At 28.2% G+C, this 24870-nt stretch overlaps 4 protein-coding genes across 4 annotated transcripts; 3 read left to right on the top strand and 1 right to left on the bottom strand.

Moving 5' to 3' along the window:
* Positions 1–2315: 2315 nt before the first annotated feature.
* On the top strand, positions 2316–3670 carry LOC137827493 (RING-H2 finger protein ATL1). The gene has a single exon (XM_068633651.2). It carries the CDS (start codon positions 2570–2572, stop codon positions 3524–3526), a length of 957 nt encoding a protein of 318 aa, XP_068489752.1. The 5' UTR covers positions 2316–2569; the 3' UTR covers positions 3527–3670.
* Positions 3671–6955: 3285 nt separating this feature from the next.
* LOC137827491 (transcription factor bHLH104) lies at positions 6956–11041 on the top strand. Its single transcript, XM_068633650.1, has 5 exons — positions 6956–7514; positions 8260–8322; positions 8655–8732; positions 9131–9293; positions 10610–11041. The coding sequence occupies exons 1-5, from the start codon at positions 7423–7425 to the stop codon at positions 10865–10867; spliced, it is 654 nt and encodes a 217-aa protein (XP_068489751.1). The 5' UTR covers positions 6956–7422; the 3' UTR covers positions 10868–11041.
* A 2484-nt stretch (positions 11042–13525) lies between these two features.
* Positions 13526–16381, bottom strand: LOC137827490 (CASP-like protein 5B3). Its single transcript, XM_068633649.2, has 3 exons — positions 15879–16381; positions 14710–14842; positions 13526–14000 (listed from the first exon to the last, which is right to left on the bottom strand). Exons 1-3 carry the CDS (start codon positions 16007–16009, stop codon positions 13803–13805), a joined length of 462 nt encoding a protein of 153 aa, XP_068489750.1. The 5' UTR covers positions 16010–16381; the 3' UTR covers positions 13526–13802.
* A 4584-nt stretch (positions 16382–20965) lies between these two features.
* LOC137827489 (uncharacterized) lies at positions 20966–23256 on the top strand. The gene is made up of 5 exons (XM_068633648.2): positions 20966–21239; positions 22282–22396; positions 22481–22570; positions 22686–22784; positions 22856–23256. Exons 1-5 carry the CDS (start codon positions 21172–21174, stop codon positions 22955–22957), a joined length of 474 nt encoding a protein of 157 aa, XP_068489749.2. The 5' UTR covers positions 20966–21171; the 3' UTR covers positions 22958–23256.
* The last annotated feature ends 1614 nt before the right edge of the window (positions 23257–24870 follow it).

Below are 24870 nucleotides of genomic sequence, written 5' to 3'. Positions count from 1 at the left end.
ACATCTTCTTCACGGAAGATATGAGTAACCCCTAAACCTGATTTTTCAACAATAATTAAGAAAAGCATTCTATGGATTACGAAGTATCCAAGGAACATTGGGCCTAGCAGTAAACGCAACACAAAACCAAAGCAGAATCACATTCCAACTAGACATTATTAAGCCCCATCTTTTAAGCTTCATCCATAGCATGTATAACCCCATAAAACTCAGCAACCAGAGCAGTCTGAACTTTAAAAAACTCAGAAAAAGTTCCAATAAACTAATAGATACTAATTTAAAATATAAGTAATTAATATATAAAACTTCAGTAGCTAATGGTTAAATACCAATTTAAAAAGTATGTTATAAATTTTTATTAATATATGCCGATAAAAAATAAATAAATATATATATAAACTCTTCCATATACAAATAATTTTGTTGTAATTCTTAAATCACCATGTCTAACCATCTAAACTTTTTATTCAAAAAAAAAACTTATTAATTTAAATAAATAAAAAACTATATTACATTATTTTTTATTTTATGAAAATAGAAAGTCATAACCGAATTTTACCTCATTCATTGCTTGTTCAATTCCTATGCCTGGAAATATTCCAAAAATAACATCCTTAAGTTCTAATTAGGTTTACTTGACTTTGGCATTAGAATTTGTGGACCAAAACACATTTACAAAACGTTAGACCCACTCAAATTTATATCCCATAACGTGTAACTTTCTCATCAATGTCTCTCACATATTCATTCTACAAGATACTCTATATTCAATGCTACAATTTTATTATTTTAATTACTTTTAATTTATAAATAACTTAATTTAATTTTTAAAAAGACTTAAAAAACAACTTCCACACAAATCATTATTATATTCCGAGTTAAAAATGTAATTAATAGATTTTTTTTTGGTATTGTGTGTCAAGTGTACATCACATATCAAATTTGTTGATAATTAATGTTCATTCCAAAAAGTGATCATATTTGAAAATATAGTTAAAAGAAATTAATTTATCTTTCTTTACATATTGGTTTAATTAAATTTCAGAGTCTCGTAAATTTAAGTATTTCTAAAATAAAAACATCTCTCATTGCTTCGAGCAATTTGAAGTAAATTATTATTGAATCATTAAAAAGTTTAGAACCACAATAATTTATAAGCATTTTTTTTCAATAAAAAATAAATAAATTAACACTACTAGAAAATTATTAAAATTTTAGAGATTAAAAATAATTAGTTACTATATTGACTAAATTATATACTATCATATAGACTAAAAAAATTATTGATTTCTAAATTAGTTTTTATTAATAATAAATAGTTTTTAAATTGATATTTAATTAGCTACTAAGGTTTTAATGACCAATTATTTAGATTCTAAATTTGGTAGAAAAACTTTGGTAGCTAATTAAATATCAATTTAAAAATTATTTATCATTAATAGAAACTAATTTAGAAACCAATAATTTTATTAGTCTCTACAATAGTATATAATTTAGTTAATATAACAATTAATTATTATTTTTCTTCATAAAATTAGTTTCTATTTAATGATTTTTTTATGTAAAAAATATACTTCAGAAATGTTCTAAAATTAGAAATATTCTAACTCTTATACAAAATAATTCTTATAAAAAAACCTATAATCTATAAAATATTACAAACTAGCAGAAACTAATGTATGGCTAAGCTTCCTAATGATTGTTACTTCTGCATATTATGCAGCAATTCTGCATAAATTATACAAATTTATAAGCAATTCCCTCAAAGAACAAATTTATAAGCATATGGATACAAATAAAGTGAGACAGAGTAAATGAAGTATTTATAGCAAACAAAATGTCCTATGAAAAGGGGAATGAAACACAACTCTATTGTAGACATGCAATAATGTCTACCTTTTATCAAATAGCCATTAAATTTACCACCATCAAATTGTTTCAACCATCAATTCAATAAATGTCAAACAACAAAATTGTTTTAACTATTAAATTAATTTCATCTCAAAAACTTGACACTTTTTTCACTCTAATGAGGTCAAGACAAGGTTGGTAGCAGACTTGGTCATTGATGAACCACTGTCACCATTCTAGCTGGACCACCACTGACTCTACAGAGTTACCCTAAATATTGGACAGTGACCAAATACATTTGAAGCCATGCATAATTTTTGGAAAAAAAAATATTTTTAGCTTTAGTAAATATGACTAAATTTACAACAATTGTTTTGAAATAATAGAAATATTAAAATTTATAAAGACTAGTATCATAGAAAAACAGAGGAATAAGTTTTTTCATTGAGGCAAGAGCAAACACTTTTTCATTGAATTTCAAACCCTCTCATCTCTCTTCACTACCACCCCTTAGTTTATAAGTCTTCTTAGTCTTACTCTATTCTCACTGCTACCCTACATTTCATTCCTCTTTCCCTCTAACCACTCCCATTTTCTGTTTGGATTTGGGGAAAAACCATGGCCTCCTTAGTCATTAAGCATTTTGTAGGGAAAGTGTGATAGCACTCAATTCATGTAATATATATATTCCAAGATCCAAGACAACTTTGTTTGTAGAATGATGGATTTTGTAAGCCAAAGACACCTACTCCATGTACCAACACAAGCTAATTCACCTTGCACAACTCCTCCAAATCATGATATTACACATCCTTCTGGTTCAAATTTTCCCCTCTTAGCAATCCTTGTGGTAGGAATGATGTTCACAGCTTTCTTCCTTGTAGGCTACTATATGTTAGTTGTCAAGTGCTGCTTCAATTGGAACCGTGTTCATCACAGAAGCCTATTTTCTTTGTCCAGGCAAGGTGAAGATCCATCTGCTGGATATTTAACAGCATCTGAGCCAAGAGGGCTAGAGGAAGCAGTGATCAGGTTAATCCCTGTGATTCATTATAAGCCAGAAGATGGAGACACAAACTCTGGTGATTGTGCAGTTTGCTTGAGTGAGTTTCAACAAGATGAGAAGCTGAGGGTTATACCAAACTGTGGCCATGTCTTTCACATTGATTGCATAGATGTTTGGCTTCAGAAAAATACTCATTGCCCCCTTTGCAGAAGAATTGTGTCCTTGACAAGCCAAGTCCTTGTTGACCAACTAAACCTTCTCTATCCAAGATCTTCCCACCAAAGCCAAAACATTGAGAACCATGTTAGTGATGAAGGTTTTGTTGTGATTGATTTGGATGGTGAACTTGGTAATAGAGAGCAGAACTTGCAAGGAAGAGAAGAGTTATTACCAACCATTGGTGTTTTGTTGGAGCAGAAGAAAGCAAAGAAGCTTCATAAGGTGAGCAGCTTGGGAGATGAGTGTATTGGCATTAGAGGGAAAGGTGAAAGGGTCTCAGTTGAAGCCATGAGAAGGTCTTTTTCCATGGATTCATCAGTGGATAGAAAGTTTTATGCAGCAATTCAACATGAGATTAACACAGTTGAAGCCTGTGGTGGCAGTGGTAGAGTGAAGAGATCATTCTTTTCTTTTGGACATGGAAGCAGATCAATAAGTGCTGCTGTATAGTCTGTTTATTTGGACCCTTGAAATTTTTCTTTAGATTATTTGTTATAGGTCTCTACTTTTTCATTAAAGTTACTCTTAGTTCTTAGAGTTTGAACTTATTTTTGTAGTCTTATTTTTTTTATAATGGATGAACTTGGTCTAATATCCTACTATTTTAAGTTTAATAAAAGTCAAGAATAAAAAGTCAAGTATAAAAAGAGTACTGATATGTTAAAAAAATCATTTTTATATTATGTTTTTTTTTATAGTAACTATAATAATTTATTATAGTCCGTAATGTACACAGTGAAGTCAAGACTCACCGACACAATCAAAACTATTACGCTTCAAATAAAGAATTAACAAGACTAATAAGTGGTTAAATATTAGGTAATACATTTCTAATTATGATCAAAATTCCTAATCCAACTCAATAATAAAGGGCTCGTGACAATCATATAAATAGGCACAAATTCGAATCAGATATGTCATCTTCTAGTACTGATGGCACAAAGTGTCGAACACTGAAATCTCACTTGAGTTTCGAAGTATCTTTTACAGGTACATCTGAGCTTGGGAGTTTATAGAGAAGTGGAGTGGAGACGTGAAAAGAGAGCACAAAGACAATTTTAGAAAAAAAAATAAAAAAATAGACCAACCGACCACCGAGAAGGAATATAATAGTTTTCTTCATTCTAATTCTGGTAGAACACAATTATTAATGAATTCAAAGCTTTAATAGACAATCAAATGAAAAATTAAAATTAAAATTAAATATTTTTTAAATATTAGAAAATTAAAAAAAATAAACTATTTTAAAAAAATAAATACCAATTTCGCCAACCATATTGCTTGAGTAAAATAAACATTAGAGGTTATTAGTAAAAAAATATTGAAAATGAAGATATTTTAAAGGAGAATAATGGAATAGGACAATGCACTCACAATGGTTCATTTTATTTTCAATTATCTTCCATCAATAAAAAAAGAGTATGTGAATGAATATATTTCTAACATTTATTTGTAACCCAAAACTTTGTTTCTAGTTATTTAACTCAACTATATTAGTAAGAATCAATCTGAAAATTATTAGTTAAAATAAAATAAATTTTTTTATATAATCTTATTAGTTAAAATAGAAAAATGTGTTTTTGTTCTACAAAGTCTTCTCAAAACCCTTTTAGGAATGTTGACTCCTTGACCTACATGACCAATGAATTGGTCTCATTAAGGTCCACATGTCCACACTAGTGACTTTTTTTTGGAGGACTTTAAGTCTTCTTCTTTATCATCTCTATTTTGACTAAGTAACTTTGATCTCTTCATTCTTGTATTTATAATTACATGTTATTTTTCCTCCACACTTGGTCAAACTCAAGTTTTTCTCATTAAATTTCACTAATTGGGTTTTCATGTTGTACCATATTCCTAGTTGCCTTTTTTTTTGGGTCCAATTGTACCAAAAACTTGTTCACCTAAACGTGCTTTTCTAACTAATTATGTTTTCAATGAATTGTTGAATTAGTGTCTATGTCCCTGATCTCACGGTTAAGTTCTACTTATTTTTTCTCATATAAACATAAGATTTTTTTTTTAAATAAAAAAATTACAGAAACAGGAAAAAAAACTTAAAGAAAAAATTTCATTTTTATATTTTAACATTTTATCATTAGAAAACCATTAAATATAAATCAATTTTAAATATAAAAAGTAATTAATTATTATATTAACTAAATTATATATAATATTAGATAGTAAAAAAAATTATTAATATTTAAATTAGTTTCTATTATTAATAAATAATTTTTAAATTAAAATCTAGATTTTGGTTACTAATTATTATAAAATTGGTAGTTTACTTGATAACTAATTAGATATTTTTTATAAATTATTTATTAATAATAAAAATTAATTTAAATATTAATATATTTTTTAATTTTTTAATAATATTTAATTTATTCAATATAATAATTAATTATTTTTTATTATTAAAATTACTTTTTTAATTATTTTATTGAAATGTGTTCTAATTTTTCATTTTTCAACTACCATTCACATTAAGATATTTTAATATTAAATGTTTGCCGATAAAAAAAATATTAAAAGTGTTCATGGTGAGTCTTAGTTCGGTTTCTTATTAAAAAGTCATATAAAATAAACATACAATAGTAAAATATAATTCACTTGGTTTGATTTTAATTTAATATAAACTTTGAACTAAATTAAACCAATGTTTCACCATTTGGTTTTTATTTTTTATTTTTTTTCATTATAAACCTTTTCTTACAAAGAAAAATTGTCAAATAAATAGATGTATTATAATTTATTTTATAACTGTTGTTATATTGTTATATTTACAGTTTCAAAATTTTCTCATATCTATAAATAAATTACTTAATCTTATAATTAGAAATTACAATACAATTTTATTATATTATAATCTTTTTTATTAACATAAAATAAATAAAATAAAATGAGACATTTGGAAGTATTTTAACTTTTATACCAATAATTACTTGAAAATCAAATTTTAAATCTAAAATTTCAATGGAAATTTCATCACATCACCTTTATACCCTCCAAATGAACATCTTTCAATCTTGTGATTGATGTGATGTAATAGTTTGTTGTTGAATGATGATATCTTTTCGAGTGCATTTTTAGAACCGTGTGATATATCTTAGAAAAATTATTTTTTAACTTTCACTTTAAAAGCTCTTTTTAATAATGAAATATTATACTTTTAAAATTAGAACTAATTTTTTTTTATATAGATAAAAAATAAAAGCAATAAGTAAAAAATAATTATAACAAAATAATAACATTGAAAATTTGTAAGAACTTATTATATAAAGAGATGATTGATTATTAATGTTTATTACATTTTCAAAACGGTATAATTCAAAGACTTTTAGAATGACCATTATTAAATGTATTGAATGGATCATTGACCAATAAATAAACATGTTCCCAACAGTTTTTAGTAAAATTTAGTATAAATAAAACAATAATATATTTAAAAGTTAATTTATTGTATTGTTCTACATTATTAATACCATGAGTTTCCGACCTTTAACTCACTTCAGTTTTCTAATGGTGAATTATGAAAGATGCCTAACTTTTTATACATTAAAATTTGACTGCAAGACTTGAGAAATAAATTTTAAAATAATAAAGAATGAAAAGTATATAAATAATAATAAATATTTATTTTTATTTTATTACCAATCTATGCGACCCGGAGATAAGGTTATTTGTTTTTTTAAATTCAGAATCATTATTTGTGAACCTTTGTTGGAAAATAAAATTAACTTTTAATAATTATTGTGACTAGTATTTCAGTTGTTAAATAATGTAAGTTATTAGGTGTTTAGTTCATTTACTTCAAATAACTTGTAAATGCACAATATTTAAAGCAAATATATTGAAGTGTAACAGTTTTTGTAAGTCACACCAGTCTTTCAAAATTTTACACCAATGTCAAAATATTTTATACTCTATTTTTATCTATCTAATTGCCATAGTGTAAATAATAAGTTTAATATTTGAATTTATTTTTTTATTTAACAAAATAAATAAATTCTTACCTGTAATTTTGATCGAATTTGAGCAATTTATGAGTAGCTAGACTTATTTTGAAGATGTATTTTGAGATATTGGAGTTGTAATTTGGTTACAGTAGAAAACAATAGTAGAAAAAAAAAAGGGATGCAAATTAGATAATATAATTAATTATATGATTAAAATATAATTTATATATTAAAAAATTATTTATCTTAATTTTGATTCCATGGAATGAAAATTTATGGTGCTAAAAGGCATAATAGTGTTCTTATTATTTAGGGAATATTTTGAAGGCTTTTGTTGTGAAGAGAAGATAGAGAGGGCGGTTTGGTTAAAAGAAGTGGAAACGGCAAATGGATTCCTTAGATGACACCAGCTGTTGGGATTTTCTCGATTACTCTTTCATCGATCAAGCGCCTTCTGATTTCCTTTGGCCCAATCACAGGTTTCTTTCTTCTTTCTTTCATGATTGCATGTTTCTTCTTTTTGGGGTTCATTGTTGATCTTGATGGTATTAATGTTGTGATTTGGTGAGGATTAAGATTACCCTTTTGATATGTTAATCTGTATCATTGATTAATTGTTCGTTCTATTGTTGTAGTAGCTCAAGTTCATTTTTTTAAACTTTTTTTAAAATGTTGATTTGGTGGTGTATGATGAAAGATTATTGTTTTTTTTTGCGGAATTTGGTGTTGCATGGTTGGATTCGTATTTTCTGATGTACCCTGTTATGGAATTTGATTCGAATGCTTTATTAGCTCCCGGTGTTAATTGTTGTTGTTCTGTTTGTTAGAGGGAAAACAAAGGTCTTTCATTTTTGTGTTTTTTTTTTCTTATTGCCCAAATGTATGGTAATCAATAGGATTGGTTGTTCTTTCTGGGGTGGTTCAAGTTCATTTTTTAATAAATTATTTTGAATTTTGTTGTTGCTTTTGTACTGGGAAATATAAGATACTGAAAAGTTAGTTTTTTGTTTGTGTATAGAACTAGTGGTGTCTATTGATGCATCTAGCGAAATCACAGTAGAGATGATGAATATTGTCTTTGTTTAATGTTGTGTGGCAAACTTGGTGTCTGTTGATTCTTGTAGCCTAATTACATGGTAGGACAAGAGATGATGGTTGTTGTCTTTGCTTAATATTTTGTGTGGCAGATGGCTGATACGTTTTCTTTTTTCCTGTGTTTGCAAGTTTGAGCACTGAAATTGACATTCCAGATGATGCTGCTGCTTGTGAAGAGAACATCAAGAAAAGGTATCCTGTCTGTTGCTTTTGAAGTGATGTACTATCTGAGAATGTGCTGCAATTACTGTTCTGAAAAGTTGATGAAAACATTATTTTGTCTCTGTACACTCTCTATTGGTTAGAATATCAGTAATTTCATTCGTTCACAAAAAAAATGTGAATTTTGAATCATGCATGATTATAGTTCATGTATCTGATGTAGTCTCAGACACCCGTTAATTCTCAAGCTTATGCCTAACAGATTGGTTGAGTTGCCTTTCTTTTTGTGTTTTCATAAGGGTAGTTATGTTGTCTTTTGAATCATGTTTTTTTGTGATCAATTTGTTGCAAATCATTTGTAGGGTGCGTACTGATTCGTGCTGTAAGGCGGGTTCAAAAGCATGCCGTGAGAAATTGCGAAGGGAGAGACTCAATGAAAGGCATGCATGCTTTTATATATTGAATTTATGGTTGATGTCACGTCAGAGTACTGGCTGAAATTTTAGCTTTTTCTGTAGCTGTTAATGTATACTACTTCCATTAATTTCTGGTTTCTTCACACATTTAGGTTGTGTTTCATCGTACACTGAATGTGTGAAATTTACACCTTTCATCCAATTCCAAGATTATTGTTAGGCATATGACTTCTCTGAGCACAAGGCAGTACTAACTTGCATTAATTGTCAATTGTTATGGGAAAAATGATCTTAGTTTCTAGATACTTAAGATAACCAGGTGTGTTAGATACTGATGTAACAATAAACTCTTCCTGCTTTGTATTGTGTTTTTCTGCTTCTTCTAATGATAAAAAGGAAGAATTTGGTTGTGATTTTTGCAGGTTCTGTGACCTGAGCTCTGTTTTGGAACCTGGGAGACCTTTGAGAACAGATAAACCATCTATACTTGATGATGCTATCAGAGTCTTGAGCCAACTTAAAACTGAAGCTGAGGAACTGAAAACAAAAAATGAAAAATTATTAGAGGAAATAAAATGTTTAAAGGTCAGTATTGTTTCAGAGATATACTGTTGTGAGTTGAATATTTCATTTCTCTTACTTTCTGCATTTTGGATTAGTTTTCTTTGAAATGTTATACTTCACTCTTGGATTTACCTCTCTGATTATGTTCCTTAAGAAAAATTGGGAATCGTAATGTTCATGTAGTGGTTATTTTTTATCCTTAGAGCAAAAGTGGTAATTTTATGTTGTGTTGCTTTTGGATGCTTGTCCATTTTACTGTTTTGTCTTAGACTATTATTTTATTTTAAATTCAACTCTCTCATTAACATGGTTTATCAATTATTTCAACACAGTTTTTTGTAATGGCACGGCATCCTATGTTGATGGAATTATTTATTTCTGATTTAATTTTTTGTATTGTATTTATTTGTTTCTTTTGTAGTTTGCATTCAATTAGACCTTCTTCCTGTTATTTATGCCTCTTCTGTTGTTACTGCCTATCAATACTTGCATATTCTTCCATTTTTATGCATGACTAGCATGCTAATTCAAGTTTGAAAATAATAAATTAGGGACTGTGATACTTCTGCCTTTTAGTTATGTTTTATAATCTCTGATATTTAGATGTATTTTCATGTATAGATTCAAATTCTTTTTTTGATTCATTGAAGAAAAACACCTTATGAGTTCAATAGTATTTGTATTACACTCAACCTCATAAAACTGACTCATAAGCTCTGATACCACAAATCTCACCTCATGAGTCGGTTTTATGCGATTGAATTAAGCTTAAATTCCACTTCATAATAATCTGTTTCAAAATTCTGCCAGTAGTTTATTAGAAATTTTATAAAGTCTGATGAATTATAAAGTGTGGACCCCTAAAATCAAGGATGATTAATAGGGGAATGATAATAGGTGATTGATTGGAGTTTGATTGAGGGTTGTTATATTGATATATGACTAATTGACTATGCATAATAGAAAACAAACGTGACTTAGAAATTTGTTCTTCAAGCTATTGCTTTGTGTACACGAATTCATACTTGAACAATTTTAGTCTGAAGTTACATGGCATTGTATGATCTGTGTAGCTGACCTCATCTAGTGAGATAAGACTTTGTTGCCGTATTGACATGTCAAGTGTGGTACAAGAGTTCATACTTGAACAATTTTTCAGTTTTAGTTGCATGACATTGTGTGTGTGTGATCTGCGTAGCCGAGTCATCTAGTGAGTCTAGTGAGACAAAACTTTGTTTTTGTTGTAGTAATGAAATGTCTGGTGTAGTACACAATTACATGATTCAACATTGCATTAGTGTTCAAGTCAAAGTTACACAATCTTTTTGTTTCTGCAGGCCGAGAAAAACGAACTTCGTGAAGAGAAACTTGTTCTGAAAGCAGATAAGGAGAGGATTGAGAAGCAGTTGAAATCCATGCCCGTGGCACCAGCAGGGTTTATGGCACCCCCTGTAGCTGCTGCTGCTGCATATCAAGCAGGAGTGAACAAGATGGCTGTTTATCCAAATTATGGCTACATCCCAATGTGGCAATATCTTCCTCAATCTGCCAGAGATACATCCCAAGATCATGAGCTTAGGCCTCCTGCTGCATAGTGTTGCTTCTATTTGTGGCACTTTGGATCATTTCACAACATTCTCAAAGTTATTGACATGTAAATAGTGTCATTGCTTTGATTTTTTTTTCTTCTTTTTTACTTGGTATAATGTGCTCAAATAGGATTTCAAGTAAAACTATGATGGCAATGACATGAATACTATTGATGTCCACTGTAAATTGCCCAATTCTTTACTTCACACCAGCACTCAAAATTCCACATTTTTTGGTAACTATGTTATTGATATGGATGACTAATCTTCATTGACGAGGAAAAGAGTAAAAACCTAAGTGTGTTTTCTATGGGAACAATTCTTTTTCTTTTTCTTCTTTGAAAAAATAATATAGTTTCCATTACCATATAGAATATGAAATGTTGATTTGATTCCAATAAAAAGGCACTACTTGGACCTATAATTTATTTTGGCTTTTTTTTACATGCTTTAGGTGGTGCCTCAACTTTTTATACTATACTTTACAGTGATTATTCAATGGTTGGTTTAAAGTATTTACATGATATGATGCTGAATTTCCCTATACCACAATGCTTCATAATGTCAAAAGAAGAATAATGATTTAATCAGGATTTGGTGGTTATGAAAAGTGCACTTTCCATGTGAAAATTTTAGGATATCTTAATCAAAATTATATGTTATCTTTTTTATAATCATAGATAATGATAATAGATCTTTGTAAAAATATAACATAATCTTTATGCAATTTGTGTGAAAATTTAAAAAATAAATAATTATAACCACACCATTTTATATAAATGGTTGATTTCTATTCATTTTAAAATCTTACATGTGTTTATCTTAAAATAAAGTGATTTTTGTATGCTTTTACAGTCTTTTTGAATTCATAAAATTACTGTGAACACCAATGTAAAAAGGAGAGAAAGTGCAGAAATCAATACATTGAAAATTGAAAAATGAAAAATACAAAAAGAAAAAAGAAAATATGTTCCTAAACTTTGGGACAAAGAAATTTAACATAATCAATTATCCTAAATTAATTTAGTATAATGAATTATATAAACATAAATAATTAAATATTCATAAATATATTTCATTATACTATAATAAAAGAAATAATTAAAGTATAAATATTAAATAAATAATGAACATAATATGAAAAGTGTATGAAATAAGTATCATCCATTAACATATTGTAAAGAGAAAACACTTTTTTCCTCATTTTTTAAGAATTAGGTTCCAAAATCCAAGGGCACCCATCCCCCATCTAGTGACTTAAGTTCCCACTACCACAAATTAAGGTAACTTTATGACTAAAAAGTCAACCATTGATTTTTAAATGGAATAATTTATTTTTTTTAGTTGATAACCAAATATTTCAATTCCCTATGTTCTTTATGGCTTATGCATTTGGTGTTGAGTCTCAAGAATTTATTTTTAAGAATCTTTGAATGAGATATGTGCTTAGATTTCTTTCCACACAATAAAAGTCTTAATTTATAGTAATATTTATCTATTTATTTATAATAATATATCAATTTTGAAATGTGAAATTTGGAGTTGACATATTTGTGTGAACATTTTCAAATCATTTTGGATTTTTTACTTTATGCCTTGGTTTAGAAAATAAAAAGGGACAAATAACTAATGCAATTTTTCTCTCTTTTTATAAGGTGAGATAAAATATTGTTTATTTTCCTTTTTTTCTCTTATATATTTCACTTAAATAAGTTAGCCAACATGGTTAGTTTAATTGAAACATAAATTACCTCTTAATTCTCATTTCATCTCTTGTTTTCCTCAAACTTTTTCTCTTTAACATTTTAGAAACAGAAAATATATTATAAAAAAACATATAAAAGGAAGTTTTAAAATTTAATATTAAATTAATTTACTAATAACCCTACCCACAAAAGTTGTATTATGATTAATTTACATAAATAAAAAACAAATTATAAAATATAATCATAACATAATACTATATATAACAAGAAATTATAAAGACGTCTTTAATATAATTTTTTACCATGATTTTTTTGAACATTTTTTTTCTCCAGAGTACTTTATGTTAATTTCACCGTATCATGTCACCTTTAAGAAATATATATATTCAATTTTTTTCAAAGATAAAAAAGCTCTTTTTTTTCTTTCATTATGTTTCAAATGTTTTTTTCTTGAAATTTTGTTTAACTTTATGTGTGAATCAGTATTTTTACTTTAAAGAAAATAGTTTTTTAATTATTTGTTTGAGTCGAGTTCATTAAATTTGTAAATCACAACAAAACTTAAACTTAAAACCAATAAACATCGAATTTGATTTATTTTCTTTTAGTTGAATTTGATTAAACTAAAAACCTTATTTGAATTGATCTAAACTAATAAACACTCCTAACTATGTTCACATTATAATGGTATATCCACAAAAATGAGAAGCTTTTCAAGGATTAATTAAGGGTCTGTTTGAATACAAATTAGAAGTGATTTTTGAGAACTGAAACAGAAAAACTACTAAAAAGTTCTTCTAACTATGTATTTAAACATGCTGTAAAATATATAACCAACACTTGTCAAGATGAAGTGTGTGGAAGAACAGAACTTATTAAATGCAGTTCCTTGGTTGCTTTTGATATTTTTGTCCTATTGAAATTATAGTTTCACCTTGTAAATTTATGCTAATTTCACATCAAATGTAAATATTTGTTATGTGAATTATCAAGGTAAGTGTAAAACAATATAAAAAACATCTCAAGTAGCTGCATCTAAGTTGTGTGGTAAACACAGGTTTATATCTTTGCAAGGCAAAATCATATATACATTTTTCCTTCCCTTTACAATCTGAATTCTCAAACTACCCCAGTTAAATTTCAGAGTACAGAACTAGTGTGATTCATTCCTATCAACATGTTGATTCAGTTGGATGAGAGAAACTTGTGGAAACTTTTCAAAAAAGAGCAACACTTTACTGTCTGGCAGCTAGCAGCCAAAACATAACTAGAGATGAGATTGAAGTTGAAAACCAGCTTAGGAATGCTAGTGCCACAGAAATCTGGTACTTCTGGCACTCCTCTCCAAAGTGGCAGTGTCCCAGATCACGAAAGTACAAAACCGTTATGCCAGCTGAGGCAGAAGCTGCTGCTAGAGATAGTGTTGCTGTAACCTGTGGAGAATGGACAGTGGACAAGAAGAAAACTTGTCAAATGATAAACATACATCATAACTATGCAAGTAAGTGTTGTTGTGTATAACCCATGTAGCATAGAGAGACACTGATACGACATAGATACAAATACGGAAATATGTATAATCTCTAAAATATAGGATATAGAAACTCAAATCTATATATTATATTATTATGAATTATATAAATTGACAATATAGACACAAGTATGTTTCAGTTTTTTTTTTAATAGAAAGATGTCTTATGGCTGGTTCAAAAGGATTTGTTCCTTATTTTGATAATCATATTAAAAGTTTATACAATAAATTTGAGTTTTAGAAAATTAATGTATTTTTTCTTTTTAAAATTGTGTTAGAAGCGTGCTAAAATTGTCAGAAATCCAACAAATATATTTTGAATTGGATACTTCACCGATACGTGTCCTACGAGTGTCTATGTTTGATACGTGTGTCAGACACGGATACACTATTTAAAAGGCGTGTCCGAGCCTCATAGTATATAAGAAACTAATCATATGTTATGATCACTGTTCTAAAAGTACTTTTTTTTAGCGATGAATGAATGTACTTATGAAAAAATATTCTTTGTATCTTCTATTCTGAACTTACTTTTGAAAGAGATAGAAAGATCATCCAAACATGCACTAGTTAGGAAGTTTGTAAGAGTAAAGGTTTACTAAGAAACTAACCCAATCTCCAACTACAAAGAGGCTGACTAGTACTGGGTTGAGTAGGGTCTGATTTCTCACCAAAGAAAACAAATCCATTAAAGCTAGCAAAAAACTCCAAATGATTTGTAAACCCATTGAAGCTATCAAGTAACTGCACAATTACCAGTGAAACACTCAGCATTCAAGTTATGCTATATCCAACACCCATGCATTGCTATTGAAGCATTCATGAACAATGCAAGGTTAATTTCTTGATCACCACTTCATCAGAAGCAAAAAAATTCATGAGACATGTTTCATTTGGTGTCTAGGAAAAGCAATAACATAAAATTGAACAGAAAACAATATAATTAGTATGAGGTTTATCACATAAAAAGAGCTTTAAATGATAGGTTCATGGTTATAATGCATTAAAGAAGTGAATCATTATCAGAAAGTAAAATCCATGCCTCTTTATTGGAACAGGGCAAAATAGAAGAGAGGGGAGTATCATCAGAACACATTCATAACAGATCAGTTAATGCAAATCAAGATACCAACCAACCAATCAATCTCCTGCAACAAAATCACTTACTGAACCTAATTAGTCACTATGGTAAGGCATTTTTTCCTCAGAAGGTAAATCAATGTATACATCTTCAGTGCTTCAAAGTCATTTGGAATTGAATAGTTCAAATACCAAGTAGGTTGCATCCTCACCATATGAAAAAGAAAGAGCAATCTCATGAAGCCACTCATTGCAATTTACTCAATAAAAGGTGAAAAAAATCAATGAGTATTCACACATTCATAGATCATAACTGTTGGATGAAGATCGGATGATTCACATCTCATATATGAGTCACTCAATCTTTATCCAATGGTTCAAATTGGTTGAATACATTGACATCCATACATATTCAGCAATGAAGATGAATCAATCAGAAAACAATCTACTGACATATGACATGATTAATAATGTCTTTTGAGAGCAAAACACTAATGAAATCTCTGTCATCCAGACAAATTCAGCCATGAAGATGAATCAAGCATAAACAATAGACAAGCATGTAATATGAGTAATGTCTATTGAGAAAGAACACAACACTCATTCATGAAACTCACACCAAACTGAAATAGGATGGAGTTTCACAAAAGAAAAACAAAATCTTGGCTTGAATGAGAGGAGAAGGGGATTGACTGATTACCAAAAGGCAGTCAAATTAAAGAAACTGGTTGTGGTGGCCATGGAAGCAATTGAACCAGCAGCAAAAGTGAACTGTGTCATCCTAAGAACAAGCCCAAGAACAGAGCCAGGGCCCCCCCATAAATCGTGCATCTTTCTCCACCAAATCGAATCAATGATCAGACCCCCAATGCCTAACAATGAACACCCATTTTCAGATTTCAGTCCAAAGGACAGAACAAATCATCAATGAATCCAAAGGTGAGACTTTCAACATCCACTTCACACCCCCATCACACACCACACAAAGTCACAAACAAACAGAAAGATACGACACAGAAATAGAGACCCAAATGGAAGAAGAAGACAAATCAGAGATTCCAAGTTGAAATTTGAATCTGGCTGAACACAGCCCAACAAACTTGACAGAAGAAAGGAACAACACAAACTGAAAAGATAATGGAGCAGAGAGAGAGACCATGAACAATTAATGTTATCAATTCATTATAAATTCACTTTATTTATTCTAAAAGTTTTTAAAGTATCAACTACCATGATAACCATATGAAATATCATTTTATCAGTTAAAGAATTTATACACTAAAAAATTATTAAATAGAAAATTTTTATCAATTAAATACTATATATATTATTAGAAAATTATTAAATAAAAATTAATTTTAAATATTCAAAAAAATTAGTTATAAAATAAACTAAATTAAATATTATTTTAGAAACTAAAAAAATGTTAATTTTTAAATTAATTTCTATTGATAAATAATTTTTAAGTTGAATTTATTAGTTAGGAAGATTTTAACTACCAATTATTAAAATTTTAAATTTAATAATAAAATATTTAGTAATTAATTAAATATTAATTTAAAAACTATTTATAATAATACAAATTAATTTAAAAATGATTCACTTAAAAACTATTTATCAATATTTTGATGATTCCATAGGAAAATTTATAGAAAATGATTTCTGACAACTTGGGAAAAGTATTTTAGTAAATGATTCACTTAACATTTCGGGACACACATGAATTAATTTGGTTAAAGTTTTCACCAAGCATTGATAATGATAATGAAAATAAAATAAATTAATTAAATTTCACTACGAGAAAATCATCACATTACAATTAATTTTAGAGACCAAAATAATTAATTATTATTAAATTAAATTATCTATCATTTTATAAATTAAAAAATTTATTAATATCTGAAGTAGTTTTTATTATTAAAAAAATTTATAAAAGAGTTTTAAATTGATATCAACCATTAATCGTTAACAAGATTTTTAGTTACTAATATTTTAAATTCTACATTAATTTTTTAATTTCTCATTTCAGATAATCTGCTATTCAATAATATTGAGAATTAGTCATTTTGATTTTGGTGAAGGATCACACCTAACTAATAAGCTAAAAAAAAAATCAAAATAGAGATTTAAAATTGTTTTGCTACAAATAATTAAACCGTATACATCTTCTTTTTTGAATCCACAGATATCATGAATAAAATCGTGTTAAACTTCAAATTCTAAAATCGATAATATATTGGATTGCTGTGATTAATCTTAATTACTCTTTAAAAATATATTCACATCCATCTCCAACACTACTTTGGATATATAATATGTCTTAATGGCCAAAGATAATTTAGATGATTTATGGTAATTAGTTAATTAGGAATGTTTGGCCATTAAGGTAATTTGCTTATGGTAATTAGTTAATTAGGAATGTTTGGCCATTAAGGTAATTTAACAACAATTAATTAATGTAAATCTCTCTACTAAATAGGAATTATTTTTTGTAATATGTGCTTTTATTAAATTAACTAATTTTTATTATTTTCAACATGGTAATGTATACATTATATTTTAAACATTTAATCGTTTAATAAATTTTCCAAGCAAAGCCTTTTTTAAAATTTAATTAATTTTCAAATAATTATTAAAACCCAACTTTCAAGGTATAATTTCAAAATAAAATAAAAATATGTGTTACATTTTATTGTTTAATAGAATTAAAAGACTTCATAATTATAATTAATGTATTCTTTTAACATTAAATTATTTGTACCTGATGAATTAAGGCCCTTGAATAGTCTTAAAAAGTTGTATTTGTATTTAATTCTTCATAGAAAATGTGTAACTCAACGTATTGTGATTTTTTAAATGAATAATAATTAAAATACTATACTAATAACATATTTTCACTTATGATTTATTGTAGTTGTAGTATAACGTTATTGTAGTGAATATCATAATACTAATAAAAAAAGTACACATATATTTTATTCCTATATCCGATTAGGGTTGGAAAAAAAGGTACTAAATTGAATTAATATATAAAACTAAATTGAACTTTTATGAAGTAATTGAATTTTTTTAAAAAATAATTGAAATTTTTAAAAAAGTAGTTGATTTTTTTTGTAAGAACAATTGAATTATTTGTAGGTTTGGTAATTAAAAATTAAACTATAACCATAAGGATGCTAATAAATTGAACCAAATCTTAGTTTATTTTAAACCAAATAAAATACAAAATTTTGTGATGTTTCTTGCTATGTTTGTCACTCATTCTTCACTGTTGTTATATAACTGATCGTTATTCATTTTTATTCTTTTCTCTAAATTCCCAAATGGGTATAATAGTGGTTTGTAGTTTTATTCAAAAACCCTAAACTCTAAATTAATTAAAGTGAGGTTTTCATCAATGTCTTTTTATTTATCTTCATTATTTTTATATATAAACATAACAATTTAGGTGTTTATATTTGTTTTCCTCGTGATCAATATATAATAATATAATATAATAATATTCATTGATCAATTTTTCTTTAGATTATTTTCATACATTATAAATCTATAATGAATCTAAGCATAAATAAAAGCAAACTAAAGATGAACAAATAAAAATCTTCCGAAATACTTACATCTAATTCAAACAAAAAAATTATCTACTAATAGTTAAGAGAATTAAGAATAAATGTAAGTTCATTATATCGATAAATGTTCTTGTGTAATTTTTTCAACTTTTTATTACTTGTATCTTAATATAAATTATTTAAATAATTAATGAAATAATGATATTTTTTGCCACAACCAGCTATATGTTTAATATTTTGAGAATGTCATATTGTACCAACATATGAGTTTAAATATTTGATCATAAACAATTCAAATCAACATATTATACATCATTGCACCCAACAATAAAAAATACTAATACTTATACACAAAACATGTGTTACAAGCATTAAGCATATGATTGTGAATAGAACAATTTCGTTAAGTAGAAATTGAAACAATTAATTGTGAAGTTTAATTTATTTATATATTATGATTTATACCCAATAAAAATATATGGTGTATTGTACTATAAAAGGACACAAAGTATTTTATAAGGTTAGTTAAATCAAGTTGTTACATATATTAAAATAGACTCTAAGACATTATGTTTAGTCAAAGAAGTTTAAGCCAACGTAGAGTTTGACCTACTTTTAAAAAAATAAATAATTAATATGTTTTATATATATATATATATATATATATATATATATTGGTATGGGCGAGGCCGAGACCTAGTCAACCTGACCGAGGACTGGTCAACTTGACCGAGATCAAGAGAGAGCCGGCCGAAACCTGAGAGACTTGATCGAACAACGAGGCCGACGACCCACCTGGCCGAGACAACCAAGACCAGGGAAATCTGGCCGATGGCCGACTCATACCTGAGGATCTGGCCGACGGCCAACCCTGATTACCATTAACGCTCAGACCAAGGTCAGCGAAGTTAATCCATCACTAAGAATTAGGTAATGCAACCCTAAGCGGTATCCACCTCGATAAACGGGCCCAACAAGGTAGGCCTATTAGAATAATATAAATAACACGCATCCCAATAATAATTACCATTTACTGTTCACCTACCTGAGAGCTGACCACCCGCTTTCCTGACTTAAGCGTCGGAGTGCCTTCGCAGGTACCCCTACCATCCGGTGTTCACCCAAGATCGAGTGCCGAAGGAGAAGCAGGAGGGCGAGAGGAATCCTAGCTCATCACCCAGTAACCTGACCGACCGAAGGAAGAAGAATAAGACTTCAACAATTCTCTAGGTCTCATCTCCCTAGTAGGAACAAAATATATAAATATATATATATATATATATATATATATATATTTATAATTATTTTTAAAATTTAATTTTTCTTATGGGTGAAGTAAGGCCGACATAAATTTTCCACTTAATTGTTGGGTGAGGCCATCCATCTTGGAGGCTCTACTTAATTAATATATTTATTTCTTTAAGACCTTTTTTTATTAAATTTCATATTTTATTTCAATTCATCTTTTAAATATATAAAAATCCCATATAAAAATTCATTTTTTTATGCGGAAAAAAAATTACATATATAAATGTTATACTATATTTAAATTATTACAATTAAAAAACTTGTACAAGTGATTATATTGAGTCTTTTTGTTTAATTTTTTTTAGAGAAACTTGATTTTTCAGTAAATAATCACTTATTTAATTGATTAGACTTGACTACTACTCTTTATGTTGACTTTTTTTTTTATGTGCAATTATGTTTGATTTATTATGAATGGGATCCTACCTATAAAGAGATCCAATCGAAGGCAATTTGGTAGTGGTGGTAGGTGAAACATTTAAGTGTAAATGAATAAATTTTTTAATCTTTATTATATTATAAGGCATATAAGAAATTATTAATCATACTTTTTTTAAAATTGGTGTCTTTCTTTACTCCATTAAATACTATAACTATTTATATTTTGTATTGATGAATAGTGAGATTTAAAAAAAAGTAGTAATAAAGATTAATTTGATACATTTATAATATTTAAATTAATTAATTAATTAATTAATTTTATTAGTATGTATAATTATGTTAAAAGTATATTACATTAAAGATAAATGAGAGTGAATTAAAGTGAAAGCAACAAAGTAAATGTTTTTATACTTATATATCGTTTAACATAATTAATTAACATTGCTTGCTTAACACTTTCAATTTCCTTTAAATTATTCAAATCTTACACATATTGTAATAATAATAATAATAATAATAATAGTAATAATAATAATAATAATAATAATAATAATAATAATATTTAGTTTAACAAAATTGACCAACTTTCTCTCTCTCTCTCTCTCAAATATTATATTTCATTTTCGTGTTCCTTGTTTCATTCTCTTTCTCTTTCTCTTTCTCTTTCTCTATAGTGTTCCCCATTATTCTCTCTCTGAGCTTCACTCTCTTCACCTCTGCAAAAGGGAGAAAAAAATGGGGTTTTCCTCCTTTCTGGGTCGCGTTCTCTTTGCCTCCCTCTTCATCCTCTCCGCATGGCAGTTGTAAGTCACATTTTTTCACAGATCTATCGGATTTGTTTAAAGGAATTCACTTTCCACTTTGTTTTCGGTTTTTGGATGTTGGTTTTTGTTATTTCCACTTTGTTTTCGATTTTGGGATGTGGGTTTCTGTTTTCTCGCCTTGGTTTCGAGTACTGAATGTAAAGGGTGGCTTTTTAGGATTTTAGAGACGCATTTTGAGTCTTTTTATGGAAGCCGTACATTGATTCGTGATTGGATTTTGCTTTCAATTTTAATGTGAATTAATAGATGGAGTTGATGATTTGCCGCAATGTAGGTGGCATTGTTGTTGATTGTTAATTGTCTTTTGAGCAAGGGTTTATAAAACGGGTTGTGACCGCAATTTTGGCGCAAGGTTATAATGTTTTTGGAGTCTCTGTGACTGCATCAGCAGTATTTGTCACCAGTATCAAAGATCGTGTTAAGGCGTTGCTTTTGAGTATGGTATCATGTTGAATTTTCAGTGGTTTTTGAATATCAGTGAGAATCAATGTCCTGTAAATTCCTGTGTTGCTTAGTTTTCAGGTTGTTTGTGTTTTTAATTTACCAGGTTTGATTCATTGAGGATTTTAATGTTTGCATTAAGTAGTCAGACTTTGATGATATCATGTATGGTATAGAGCCTAAGCTTATAGATCTAATTGTGGAGCCAGTTTTATGTGTCAAGAAACTTCAGGTTTAGGTTATAAATGAATCTAGTTATGAAATACAAGATAAATCTCATTGTTTCCTTTACTGGCCAAAACCCCATTAATGAAAAACAAGATAAATCTTATTGTTTCAGATTTAATTGAAATATACTTTGATTTGATTTGGTTTTTCAACTTCCATGGAGGTACATCACCGGGTTATGATATGTTAAAATGTTTTACCTATGTTGTATACCTTGTTTGAAAAAAATCAGCAGAGAAAATGTTGGGTACCTTAAGATATTTTGGTTTGCTAATGTACTGCTTTGTGTGACAGAATTTCTTATATTGCAAGATTTAGTTCTTTTGTGTTGACATAACGTTTCTATTGCAAGGTTTAATGAATTTGATGCCAATGGTGGACCCATTTCGAAGGAGTTGATTCCCAAGCTCACTGTTGTGAAGAAAAACTTGTCCTCCAAATTGGGGGTGGCACTACCAGATATTGATGTAAGGCCATGTTTTTATCTTACATCCTTTTAGCTGAATAGATTCATTATTTGGTACCCTTTCTGACTGAAATGCTAAATACAGACCCGGCAATTCATTGCTACTATCATATTTCTCAAGGGGGTTGGTGGGATTTTGTTTGTGTTTGGCAGCACATTTGGATCTTTTCTACTGGTAAGGGCGTTGTTGTAGTGTACTTTTAAAGCTCTTGTCATTGTTGTGCTTCAAATGAACTATAAATCCAGAGCTTCTGCATCTAATGCTTTTGTTGCTGTTATTTTTGTTATAGCTTTTACATTTGGCGCTTACTATTCCACTTCTGTACGACTTCTACAACTATAGAGCTGGCAAGCCCAAGTATAATCAGCTGCTGAATGAATTCATGCTGGTTGGTCTAAAACTTCTTTAACTTGATGTTTTCATTTGTGTGAGAACTTGATATATACTTTTTGATGGCAGAACACGGCACTTTTTGGGGCATTGCTATTCTTTATTGGAATGAAGAACTCAATTCCCAGGAGTCAGCCGAGGAAGAAGACCCCTAAAGCTAAGACAGTTTAGAAAAATAGAGCAAAAGAAGTATTAGTTTGCCAGAATGCTTAGTTTCTGCATTCAGTATTTGATCTTCAGCTGAGTTTGGAATAGTTACTTAGACTTTATTAAGATTACTTTGTTTATTTGTCAGCTGGACCGTATTTTGATTATTGGCATGCTTCCCCTTTTACTTGCAATTCTATTCTGCTTGGCACAAAGAAATTAAAGCTAAGATATGGTCAAACTTGATGATCAATACTTCATGAGTATGTGGATTTCCTTGTTGGAAGCAGACTGAAAAATCTTACTAATACCACTTCATATTATTTGGTTGTCGTGCAGTTCAGTATAAAATTGAACAAATAAATACTGTGGAGAAAATTGATTTTGGACTTCTGGGGTAAAATTTGCTTCTGTTTTGCCTTTGATGTAAAATTTAGTATGAGAATTCAATAGCAGAGTTTTATCATAACTGAATCTAGATGTTTATACATGAGAAACAAACTGAATCCAATCCCCATGGAAGTGTTGTTGGATCATAACCTAAGTAGCATTGATATTGAAATGATACGGACACAGAGATAAGTATAATCTTTATTTTTAAAATGTAGAATACGAAGATATAAATTTATATATTATATAAATATGAATTATATAAATTGATAATAAAGATTCATGTGCACAAGTATGTTTCAGTTTTTTTGTTTGTTGTAGAAATATGTTTTTCATGAATGGTTCAAAATAATTTGTTCCTTATATTTATAATCATAATAAATATTTATACGATAAGCTTAAATGTATGTATTTTTTAAAAATTGTATTAGAATTGTGTTAGAATTGTCAGAAATTCAAAAAATATTTTTTGAATTGGACACTTTACTAATGCGTGTCTTACGAGTTCGATACATACGTGTGTTTGACATGAACATATTATTTAAGAGGAGTGTATTATTGACATGGACATATTATTTAAGAGGAGTGTATTATTTAAGATGAGTGTCTCATTTATTATAAGATAAGGAGTCATTTTGATGGAGACAAGTGGTGGTGTTAACATAGATGCCATGCCATCTACCCATAAATTCTTTCAGTTCCATTTATGGAACCACCAAAAAAATTTGCCTCTTGAAGCAACCTACCTATCAAGATTGTTCCTCTTTCCTTTTCATTTATGGGTAGTGTAAACAGATGCACTTTCACAGATGTGTATTCATATTTTAATTATACTAAAGTAATTCATTATAAATAGAAAATTAATATAATTATAAAAGTATATATAACTTTTTAAAAATATATTAAAAAAATGATACTACAAATTTCCTCTACAAAGTCATACAAACATTAAGTATGACACGATGGATTTACCCAATGGAGTCAACTTTTTCCAGAAGAAATTATCATATGGAATAGATTTATTTTAGTATTGAAAAATCTCTACTTGATAGATGATCAAGTTCTATAAAAAAAAAAAATATATATATATATATATATATATATATATATATATAAATGTGTCACAAAATCATAAACATATGATTTCAGACCCTCATGTAGTACCTAGTCTAATTGACATAAATTAGCAATTGTTACTTACAATCTATTTAGGCACAATATTTTATTGTTCACATGGTTTCCCTGTGAGATGCCAAAATTTGAATTAGGTACAATTATTGGTCACAAGATTCCCCTACCCTCATGTGTGTAAACATGAAACAGGACTTAATCAAAATGCAAGGATGGAAAGTGGGGATGCCAAAACAGAAGTGGTCCTTCTCGGGAGTGCTTATGCACAAAAATAAATATGTATAATTTTTTAAAAAATATATATAATTTTTACAATATAAAATATGGGATATAATATATTTTAATATTTTTTTAAGCAGTCAGAAATAAGCAAAATTGTAAAAAATCTAACGGTATTACAACTAATATTTTTTTTG

The sequence above is a fragment of the Phaseolus vulgaris genome, chromosome 7, assembly GCF_051622355.1.
Source record: "Phaseolus vulgaris cultivar YP4 chromosome 7, ASM5162235v1, whole genome shotgun sequence".
NCBI classification, from domain to species: domain Eukaryota; kingdom Viridiplantae; phylum Streptophyta; class Magnoliopsida; order Fabales; family Fabaceae; genus Phaseolus; species Phaseolus vulgaris.
Note: the sequence above shows the minus strand (reverse complement) of the source record. Positions and strands in the feature narration are given on the sequence as shown.